This window comes from Juglans microcarpa x Juglans regia, chromosome 5S (genome assembly GCF_004785595.1).
Source record: "Juglans microcarpa x Juglans regia isolate MS1-56 chromosome 5S, Jm3101_v1.0, whole genome shotgun sequence".
NCBI classification, from domain to species: Eukaryota; Viridiplantae; Streptophyta; class Magnoliopsida; order Fagales; family Juglandaceae; genus Juglans; species Juglans microcarpa x Juglans regia.
In genome coordinates, this window is record NC_054603.1 from 11634353 (window position 1) to 11645979 (window position 11627).

Below are 11627 nucleotides of genomic sequence, written 5' to 3' on the forward strand. Positions count from 1 at the left end.
ATGATCGTGGCAAATAGTAGGCTGATGACACGAAAACCGTTCGTGGGAAAAAAGACAAGCCTTTTGCCATGAGATAACGTTGGCAAGTAAAACTTTGTGAGAAAACAATCTTTTTCCACGAAATAATACTACCTTAAGACTTCGTATTTTGGATGAAAGCTCTCTTCTTCTTTTATTATTATTATTATTATTATTTTCGGCTATGCAAATCGCCAGAAATGAGATATTATTTGTGAAAACATTCCAACATAAGGAGAAAAGGTAGTTCGAAAAGATTATTTCTGGTGCCTTTACCTATATATATTATTGTATATGAATGAAATTAGTTATTAACCTATGAATAAGTGTAAAAATGATGAAAAGGGAAAAACAATTACATAAAACATTTAGCATAAATTCGGTCATATTTATATTTGGTATGCTAAGTACGTACTAGTAGTACCCATAACTTTTATTGACTTCAGCATATTTATATTTATTTTTTATACCCATTGCGTGGAAACTTTAAGTCAATATAATCATGAAGTATTCCATTAATTCTCAATGACCATATAATAATTATATACCATAAACAATAACTTCAACAGTACAAGTCTCTTTTTCGGAATCTCAATACCATTTTATCATTAAGTAAGACATATAAAGAAAACATTTAAACAAACACATGGTTGATGTCAGTGAGCTTCGACATCTCTTAAAGACTTTGTTTTGATCTTCTTTAGCTTGGCTAAAATAATTTTCATGTTAGTTCTTTGTTCAGGCAACTCTGCACAACAATCTAAAGCCAATCCCATCATTGAAGATATGCACTCCTCCAAGGCAATAGAATATCCTTCATTTCCCAACAAACTGGCATCAACAATATCAATCGTTGAGATGGGCAATGCTTCATTTACCCACCGCTTCAAGCTCATTTCTCCAGCAAACATGTCATCTGTTGGTTTTTTTCTTGTAAAAGTCTCAATGACTAGAATGCCATAACTATACACATCCCCTCTTGCAGAAACAACTCCTCCTAATCCATACTCTGTTCATAACATTACAACTTATTGTTATAACTTACTTCAAAATTTGATAGTAGTGACAAAAAAAAATCGAAGCAAAATTGATAAATTGTGTAGATGAATGTTCTATCATATAATAATACTTAGTTCTGTATGAGTAAAATAACGAGTATGAGAGTTTTAGTGGTAAATTAAAAAAATACCTGGTGCCATATATCCCAAAGTAGCAAGAGTCATGGTTTGCATCATAGAATCCTCATCACCTAAGAGTTTGGCCATGCCAAAATCAGCAACATGTGCAACCATATCCACATCTAACAAGATGTTGCTTGGCTTCAAATCACAATGAACAATAACTGTTGAGTAACCATAATGAAGGTATTCCAACGCTGATGCGACATCTATCATTATATTCAGTCTTTGTAAGAAATTCAAACAACAATCATCAGAGTATAACCACTTCTCTAAATTCTCGTTTGGCATGTATTCCAATACAAGTGCTTTGAAGTCGACATTGCTACAAATGGTAATGATTTTGACCAAATTGCGATGACGAGCATTTCGTAATACTTCACACTCTGCATCAAAACACTTAAATGCCCCTTCTACTTGCAAGTTTATAACTTTTACTGCAATATTCATCCCATCTAAAAGTGTTCCCTTGTATACTGATCCAAAACTCCCTTCACCAAGTAAGTTGCTTGAGTTGAACCTTTCTGTTGCTAGTAGAAGTTCTTGGTGAGAAATTCTTCTCCATGTAGTTAAATTGTACAAGTCTGCTTGCACTGGAAATCTAGGATTCTTTGTTTTGCATACTTTATAGGCTAATGAAGGGATCACTACTAGCATTGCTAACCCAATTGCTGGTAACAGATACTTCATCAAGTGTGATACTTTGGCCTTTGTTTTTTTAGGAGAATCATTTTCGCATGGGGGAGCTTGTAATCGGGGTGCACCACAAAGCGCATCATTTGAGATAAATGAATCATACCCGAAGTGTACAAATGGTCCTCCTGTTGGAACTTTCCCTCGTAGATTATTGAAAGAGACATTTAGATACTTGAGGTATAAAAGTGCTTCTAAGGACTTGGGAATCCTTCCAGATAAATTGTTGCTGGAAAGATCTAAGATCTCCAAGCTTAACAGTTCACCAAAAGACTCTGGAATTGAACCTTCTAGTTGATTGACTGCAAAAGAGAGACTAGTTAGATCAACGAGGCCACTAATTGTTATCGGGATATTCCCTGATAGTTGATTTCTTGATAGATCCAATATCCTCAGAACTTTCATATCTCCAATCTTTAATGAAAGAAGGCCACTTAATGAATTGGATGACAGGTCGACCTCCAAGAGATATTTAAGGCTCCAAAGGTTCAAAGGAATCGTGGAAGTTAATTGGTTGAAACCTAAGTAAAGGTGTCTTAGGGAAGTTAGATTGCTTATGCATGTTGGAATATGTCCAAAAAGCTTATTCCTATCTAGAGACAATGTATACAAGCTCTTTAGATGACAAAGATCAGGCAAGATATGACCCTCTAGTTTATTAGCTCGAAGGGACAAAAGTTGTAGCATGTGCAATCTTCGTAATGTAGTTGGAATAGGTCCTTCCAATTTGTTGTTGGATAGGACCAAAATAATCAAACCACCTAGATTCCCAAGCTCTGCCGGAATGCTTCCTTTAATATGGCAAGAAGATAGGTAAAGATTTTGAAGAGAGAGAGAAAGGTTACCAATGGAATTGGGAAGGAAGTTGTGTAGGGGATTGAATGAAAAAGATAGCATTCTAAGATCTTTGCAATTCGACAAGTAAGAGAAAAGATTCAATTCTTGACTTCCCATGGTCAAATTATTAACTCCCAGGCTAAGCCATTGTAGGAGCCTTAAATTACCAAGTGCTTCTGGAATTATGCCCGACAATGAGTTTTTACTCAACTCTAGGAGAGTGAGCTGTGAAGCATTGGAGATGGAACTGGAAATTATTCCGCTCAGTTTATTTCCATAAAGGCTAAGTTCTTTGAGCTTTGGAAGGTAGAAGCCCATATCTGATGGAAGATGACCTGAAAATTTATTGAGCCCCATATAAATAGCCTGTATCGTTGAGATATTGAAGATCTTGAATGGAATTGGACCAGCAAAACCATTATCTTCGATGCCAAAATACTCTAGATTCTGGAGGTTACCAATTTCACTTGGTATTGAACCTGTCAAAATATGAATTCATATGTACTTCTATTAGAACAAAAAGTAGAAAAGAAAAGAAGTAGTGGTTTTAATAATTTAGCATACACAAGTTAGCAGTAAGAAAACCAAGACCTCAAATACCTGCATGTAGTTGGCATATTTACTAATTGAGTTACCGCTTACTATTTTGTTATATGGGCCATGGAGGTGTTATTAGTTGTAGTGAATAATGTGTGACTCTGATGCAAAATCTCAACAATACTTGAATTCTTGGTGTACTTAAACAACCCTAATTACCTATAATACTTGAATTCTTTCCCATATAAATCATACCTGTGCTGAAGAGGCGAGTAATATTGTTCGAAAAAATCTTTGGTGCTTTTTCTTCCCCAATCACATTCTTTCATTGATACACATTGCAACACTCTCCAAGAGAGTTCTTGCTCTACTCTTGTAATTCTCTGATTCGCATTCCAACAGAAATAAACACAGCCCACACCTCTCTCCAAACAGACCAACAGCCCACACTTCTCTCCCTATCAACACAATTAACCATTTTAACACACTAACCTACTTAGACAAGCCCTTGTAAAAGCCCTTTCCCAATCAGCCACTTGACTTGTCCAACCCACCAATAATCCAAACCCTAATAAGGAAAATTCGCTGCACTCCACAACTTGGCCCTGAAGTCATGGCCACCTTTGTGCCCCTGAACTCAAAACCAACAAGACCACTTGAATCAACCTCCTTCCCTCAAATCCACTCACTGCCACCTTACCACTGAAACACCTCCACTATCCATTGTCGCCTTCTCCACTCACCTCATTAACGATTAATTACTAGATTTATACCTTTGTTATAATTTATTGCAAGCATCTTGGAGTATATCATTATAGCTTATAAGGCCACTACTTTAGTCATTTTCCATATTATAACCATGATTTATCTATCAACTTAGTTTCCATTGTAGCAAATTGATACTATCAGGACATATATCATCTTGATTTATATATGACATATTATCAAATTGGTTTTTATTCATGAACAACTTTAAAAGAAAAAATTAAAAAGAAAAAATCGTTGGAGTGATGAAAGGGTGGTAAAAAGGTTGGTTAACTAGCATTTCCATAACAAAAAGATGAAAACATGTAATGGAAGAAGTGAATCAATTTAAGCCTTATACCAAGGCCGGTGACCTCAAATTAGTGGAATGATAATTGATTTTCCGTATGTGGTTGACAACAAATTTGTGCCTAATTTATCAGATACTATCATAGAACATATTTACTAAAACAATGGTCGTATTCATATATATATATATATATATAAATATATATATATATATATATATATTTCATAAAGCACTTTTTAATTTTAAATTTTAAATTTTCTATTTAATCATTACCTAATTATTATTGAAACATAAAGATCAATACTTTTATAAATCTCAAAACAAAATACAAAAATCAATACAACTTTTGCAGACTTCAAAATAAAAGTTATATTAATTTTTTTTAATTTAATAATATTTTTGTATCAACTTTTTCTCTGACATTTTCCAAACTCCAATAAAGCATTTCACTCAAACCATTTTATGTTTATTTACAAATTTCTCTGATACTCCAAGTCATGTTCAAACATGCCTGGCCTAAACATCCCTTCAAAGTTGTGGGTGAATTCAAACACCATTAGCCTTATTAAGTTCCATATATATTTCCGAAGGTACTTCTGATCCTTTTGTATATATTTTCAATTGAAAGGTATTTCATCGGATTTAGTGATCAGAGACATATATAGCAATAATATCCACATATATAGTTGACTAAAATAAGACTCATTATACCTTCAAAGTTATTGCCATCAAGATATAACTCAGTAAGCATGGTTAAGTTTCCTATGTTCGGGAGTATTCTTCCCGTGAAGTTATTTATAGCCAAACTTAACAGTTGTAGGTCTTTGCACTTGAGCAGGGAGCTGGACGCAATGGTACCTGTAAAAAGTTTAAAATTTAAAAACAAATTTATATTATGGCAAGTGACTAAAGAAAATAACTGATTATTTTAAACTAGAATATTGTATTATATTAGTCGACTATAATATATTCTCTTCTTTTTTCTTCGGTTATGGATAGATAAGGTGAACTATGCCCATTAATTGTCGAGGGATATTGATCTTATAACAACTCTTTTATAACAATCTTGCAATTCTAAATAAAATGATTGGTATTTTTGTAAAATTGAAATTCATTTTTAATGAAATGACATAATTGAAACAGTTGATTGTAAACTAAGTTATAAAATAGTCTGGACGGCGATGGCATTGGGTGTGAGTGAGTGGTTCGCAATGGCACTCAATGGCTAGGAGATCACGAGGGAAAAGTAGAAATCTAGGGAGAGGGGATATGAGAGTGAGGCGGTAGTGGTTGGTGGTGGCTTGGTAGCACATGGGGCACGGATGGCAGTCGAGGGAGAAAACAAAGGTGGAAACAAAGATGAAGAGAGAGAGGGGGGTTGGGCAGTGTTCGATGGTGACTATGTGGAGAGTGGTTGGCCGTGCATGAGCTTTGCGGTGGCTATGTTCACGGCAACTATGTGGCTTCTTGCGGTGGCTTGTGTGAGAGAAGGGATGGAGAGGGTGCAGAGCACGGGCTGGAGAGGATGGTGTAGTGGGAGGGGGAGGAAAGAAAGAAGAGAAAAGTGGGACAATAAGGGAAATTAGGGTTTTGGGAAATTAGATCCTAGCCCTACATTTGGGGTTGATTTAAATCAAACTATTTGCAGCAATTCATTCTCACTGCAACGTCTAATAAAGTTGGGATTTATGGCCATTTTCTAGAGGACTTATTTGCGGCGATTTTTGCTAGCGAATTTTTGATCATCGAACGTGATCTCACTACAAAAATCTGATTCAAATTTCATGGACATCTTTGTATGATCAGTCTTGTCTTTTCCACCATGGTGTGCTTTGGAAAAAAATTCGTAGATGCAGACCAAATTTGTTGTAGTGGTTGTTTGTGAATGAAAACAAATTAGATACCTTATTTTCATTAACGAGCATCCTGAAAATTACAAATTAAAAAATAAAGAAGAAAGAAGAAAAGTGGAGGGGGTAAAGTTGCCGGCCAACTAGCATTTTCCAAAACAAATAGTAATGCTTCATAATTTTTGTACAACTATGACCTTCGAAAGAGATGAAGACATTTAAAAGGAAGGAGTGAAATACCATCAATTTAAGTCTTATACCAAGAGTGACCTCAATCTAAAGGAATGATAACTGAAATTCTTTTTTTTTTTTTTTTTTTTTTTTTTTTTTATCAAGAGTCAAATGGCAACCCAGAAAATTTCATTAGTAGAGAATATTATTGTTTAGTTTTAGATATCAGTAGTGAATAGTTTAGTCTTTGACTAACAGAAACTAAATTAATCTTCGAGTTCCGCATGTGGTTGACAACAAATTTGTGCCTAATTAATCAGATACTATCATAGAACATATTTACTAAAGCAATGGTCGTATTCATATATATATATATATATATAATTGACTGAAACAAAACTAATCATACCTTCAAAGTTGTTGTTACTAAGATATAACTCTGTAAGCATGGTTAAGTTCCCTATTTTCGGAGATATCCTTCCATTGAAATTATTCATGGAAAGGGATAGAACTTGTAACTGCTTACACTTGTACAAAGTGGACGGAAGTTGACCATGAAGTTGATTGCTACTCAAAGTGATAAATTGTAAGTTAGGAAGATGATCAAAGATGTACATTGGTAGTGTACCAACCAACATGTTATAGCTTAGATCAACGAATTGCAACGAAGACATGTTGACCAAGATGGATGGCATTGGACCCGTAAGTTTGTTTCCTCTGAGATGAATTATCTGCAAGCCAAATATGTTGAATATAGAGGAAGGTATGGATCCCGAAAGTTGGTTATATCCAAGAGAAATTATTTGCAACGAAGTTGCGTTAGATAGAGATGGTGGAATAGTACCTTCAAAATTGTTACCATGTAGACCCAAATATTGAAGTTTTGTTAGAAACCCTATCCGAGATGGGATTTCTCCGCTGAATTCATTGTATCCGAAGTTTAAGTATTCTAACCGATGAAGACGCGACAGCTCATTTGGCATTGAGCCATGGAAGCTATTGTTTAAAAAGCTTATCCTAACAAGGAACGAAAGGTTCCCGATGTGCGGAGGAATGGTACCAACAAGGTCCATGTAGGAAAGGTTTAAAGCTTTGACTCGGAGATGTTTAGAACCACAAGTGACACCGACCCAAGTGCAAACAGAAGTAGAGGTGGACCAACTGTTTGTTAAAACATGATCAGGATCATAAGAAACATGATCTTTCAAGGCTAAAAGAGCAGATTGATCAGTGGTAACGTTGAGAATTGCAGGATTAGCAAAGTTAAACATGCAAGACTGTACCAAAAATAACGTAATAAAGTGGTGGATGAGAAAACAAGCTGCTCGCGGGTTGGCCATGAGTTTGTAAGTGAATTGAGGTACTCTATTTGTGTTGCAGTTGTACTCAAACGAAGAACGAGTGAGGCTGATATTTAAAGAGGTTGTGGGGTCTGGAAATTCAGATCATGTGAGATCAAAAGGAGAGAAACGAGAGTTGAGAGTGGTTTGTGCGTTGAATTCTTGAATGACCTGTGCAATAAAAGTAATTTTGTTATTATTATTATTATTATTGTTTAATTTATAACCGTTCTGGGCGATTGCATTGCCACCCACTCTACCCTGTCACAGCGTGAATAATACTCACTTTGTTTCTATCATAAAGCTAAAAAAGAATAGATATATTTTCAAATTCTTGGCTGAATTTTAATATCTTAAATAAGAGAAATATCGAGATAATTCCTATATAGTATTGACTTTTATCGAAGGAATGAAAATTTGTATCGATTTTTGTTCTCTTCCGCTTCTAGGAAGTTATCATAAACAACGGATCATAAATTATCTAAATTATAAAATAATAAAGAAATATTATCCTGGTCATGACGACTTTAATTAATGGACGATACAAAGTCGTTGATCACATGCCAGTAGCTAGGGGTTGTGACAGCTAGGAGTAATATACAAGGCATGAGGCATGCATTATTTTTGTCATATCCATTTTATCAAATTCATTGTACTAGACTACTTGCTCTAATGCATTTTTAGACCCTCTAGTCAATAGAAAGGTAGGAAGAAGCTCGGGGCTTTCCCACTTGCAAACAGGCTCGACTTTTTTGTTTAGGTTGGGCCATGTGTTTTATTCAGCACATGTGGTTCTTTTGCTCGTAGATGTGCTTTTAGTTTTTTTATGTATTTGCATATCTGTTGTTTATTTTATTAATAATAAAAAGAAATAAGTTATTCGACTTATGTCTATAGCTAGGGTTGTAACTGGTTCGGTCCGGTCCGGTTTCAGACAAAATTTATGACCGAATTGGTATGTACCGGTTTTGTATTTTTCAAAACCGATTACGCACTGATTACCCTCCTAAACTGGTACTTCCAGTTTTATCGTTAAAAATTTTTTTATTAAAAAAAACTGATTTAAAAAAATATGTTTTATATTTTTATTAATATATTAGACTATATAATAGTATTAATATTAGACTATTAGTATAGTTATAAGTTATATATTAGTATTAGTGATAAAATTTTAATGATTTAGTATTAACATTTTATGTAATAATTTATAAATTATAATAAGAAATTATTTCATATATGAATATATATAATTATATATTATATACAAAAATTTCACATAAAAATTTACAATTATACATAATATATAAAACTTATATATAGAATAATACAAATATTATTTTTTATATATATTTTTTTATCAACCTGTCCGAAAAATCTTAAAACCGGACCGGAACCGGCCGGTTTTCACATTCTAAGAGCCAGTCCCGGACGGGACCGGTTCAAAACCGGTCCGGTCCGATCCGGATCTGTTTTTCGGTTTGAATTTACACCCCTATCTATAGCAGAGAAACCCCTTATCTTTTGGAGGATGGAGTGGTTATCTCCTCCTCCTTTTTTGAAGGATGAGAGTTTGGATACCGTTCCCTAATTTGACAGTGGGGGTTGGTTGTTTATCTCTGTTTTTTATAGAGAGTGATACTCTTTTACGAGAGTTTTTAAAAGTTTAGATAATGTCCGTCATAAATAAATTTGTGTGCGCGGAGTCATACAACAGATGTATAATTTGGCCTGTATTCAGAATTTTTCTCTATATTGACTAGTAATAATTATAACTTTCTGGATGAAATAAGTCTATTTTCTATATAAAATAATAATAATAATAAAAAGAGTCAATGCAGAGGACGTGATGCCCAGTAATTAGTCATGGCTGATTTTTCATTGAAATATCTACATTTTCTAGCCCCTTAAATGGTGCACGGCAACCTTATTAATGTCGAGCTGGCTAGGTCTTAATTGTAGAGATTTGAGCTTCAAAACTCATGATGTTTCGTAGTGACGGATGGATCGACTTCAAGGACTCGGATTTTCTGTCATTAGTGAGTGACAGCTAGCTTCCATGCAAGGCTGGCCTTATTCCAAACATCATCTTACAAATTAGTGAGCTTGCAATTTTTGGATCTGTCCCATTCCACTTGTATTTATGGGAAAATTCCAAAGCCCACAGTTTTGAGTTTTATAATAGTAAATTATACTAACAGGTTTTAAATAGTATCTGAAAAATGTATTGTGCAGCTAGTATCTGAAAAATGCCTCCTTAAAATTAAATTCTCAAAATTTTGCATAATTTTATTAATTATGAAATATCATTCAAATAAAAAAATATTTTAAATTAAAAATAAAATTTCTGATCAAAATATTTCAATATTTCTTTAAAATTTCTCTTATTTTAAATTATGGTTTTAAATTATGAAAATAAGAGAAATATTTCAAACATTGCAAAATAAAAGAAATATTTTGTATGTTATGCCTTGCAAAAATAAAATTTTTTTATTATAATTTAGAAAAATATTGAATAAAAATATTATATAGTTAAAAATTATTTTAAAATTATTTTTATCTTAGAATTTGAAAAGTTGTATTGATTTTTTTGTTTTGTTTTGAAGATTGTAAAAGTTGTATTGATTTTTTATTTGAATAATGATTAGGTAATTGATTAGATAAAAAAGTTAAAAATTTGATAAGGAAAAATATTTTGTATTTGAATGATATTTCAGAAATAATGAAATTATTAAAATTTTTGAGAAGTTTTAAGAATTTTGGTGATGTCCAAATATGGCATTAATTTTTTAAATTTTTTTACCTAATGGTTAATGAAGTATTTTTTAAATATTTTTAATTTTTTTATTTTTAAAAATAATTAAAATAATTAAAAAATAGTTGAATATTTTAAAACATGTCATAAAATTGTAAAAAGGAAACCTACTTTGGTCACGAAGGCTTGTGTCTCGTCCTTAATTAGATGATGATAAGGTTGTTGATCTGGAGGTTGCGAAAGACATGCCCATTAATTAAGGCTTTGTTTGGATTGAAAAACCATTTCAACTCATCTCATCATATAATCATAATTTTTTTAAATTCTTATAAAAATTATAATATACAATTCAATTTTTTCAAACGTCAGCTCAACTTTTTTAAATTTCAAAATAATAATAATTCTAAAACTATCTCATCTCATCTCACTATTCAAACATGACCTAAAAGTTGTGGTTGATTTATTATTGGAATAACTACATTTTCTAGCCTTAATTAGATAAAGATAAAGTTGTTGATCACATGCCAATGGAAGTTGTGTGACAGCCTGCTAGAATAATATACAAGGCATTAACTTTATCATATCCATTTTGTCAAATTCATGGCCAATGCAAAAGACATGTCCATTAATTAAAAGTTGTGGTTGATTTTGAATGGAATATCTACATTTTCTAACCCCTCAAATGGTGCACGGCAGCTTAAAAAGTCGAGTTAACTCGGTCTTGTTAGTTGAAAATTGCATGTTTCCACATGTATGATGTTGGCCCTGCTATTGGGGAAAGAATCTATTGGCCGTCGGCTTGAATTTATCCACTTCGCATAGTATACTCACTCAAAAAGGTCTATAATTTAAAATGACTGTAATAATTATAAGGAGATAATATAACATTCAAAAAAGTCTATAATTTAAAATGACTATTATAATTATAAAGAGATAATATAAAAATAATATTATAAATTAACATGATTTATTAGATTTATTTTATAATAAAAATAATTTTATAATTTGATAAATTACATAAAATCATTTTAATTTATAAAATTATTTTTATATAATTCATTTATATATGAAGTATTTATTCTAATTTAATTGTAGACTTTTCAGCGTCAAAAGTTACGAGGTTTCGTAGGGATGGATGGATGGATGGATCCTGAAAGACTCAGATTTTCTGTCATTATCATTAGTGAGTGACAGCTT

The 11627-nt window shown here is 32.7% G+C and overlaps 1 protein-coding gene across 1 annotated transcript; it reads right to left on the reverse strand.

Annotated features, from left to right (window-relative positions):
- Positions 1 to 509: 509 nt before the first annotated feature.
- LOC121267097 (probable LRR receptor-like serine/threonine-protein kinase At3g47570) lies at positions 510 to 7609 on the reverse strand. Its single transcript, XM_041170972.1, has 4 exons — positions 6748 to 7609; positions 5029 to 5175; positions 1208 to 3205; positions 510 to 1027 (listed from the first exon to the last, which is right to left on the reverse strand). The coding sequence occupies exons 1-4, from the start codon at positions 7607 to 7609 to the stop codon at positions 675 to 677; spliced, it is 3360 nt and encodes a 1119-aa protein (XP_041026906.1). The 3' UTR covers positions 510 to 674.
- Between the last annotated feature and the right edge of the window lie 4018 nt (positions 7610 to 11627).

Coding starts and splice junctions, on each gene's coding strand:
- LOC121267097 (XM_041170972.1), bottom strand. CDS start 7,609: ATGTTTAACTTTGCTAATCCTGCAATTCTCAACGTTACCACTGATCAA. Junction 3,206..5,028: donor TGATGGCAATAACTTTGAAG/GTATAATGAGTC, acceptor ATATTTTGACAG/GTTCAATACCAAGTGAAATT. Junction 1,028..1,207: donor TTTGGGATATATGGCACCAG/GTATTTTTTTAA, acceptor TGTTATGAACAG/AGTATGGATTAGGAGGAGTT.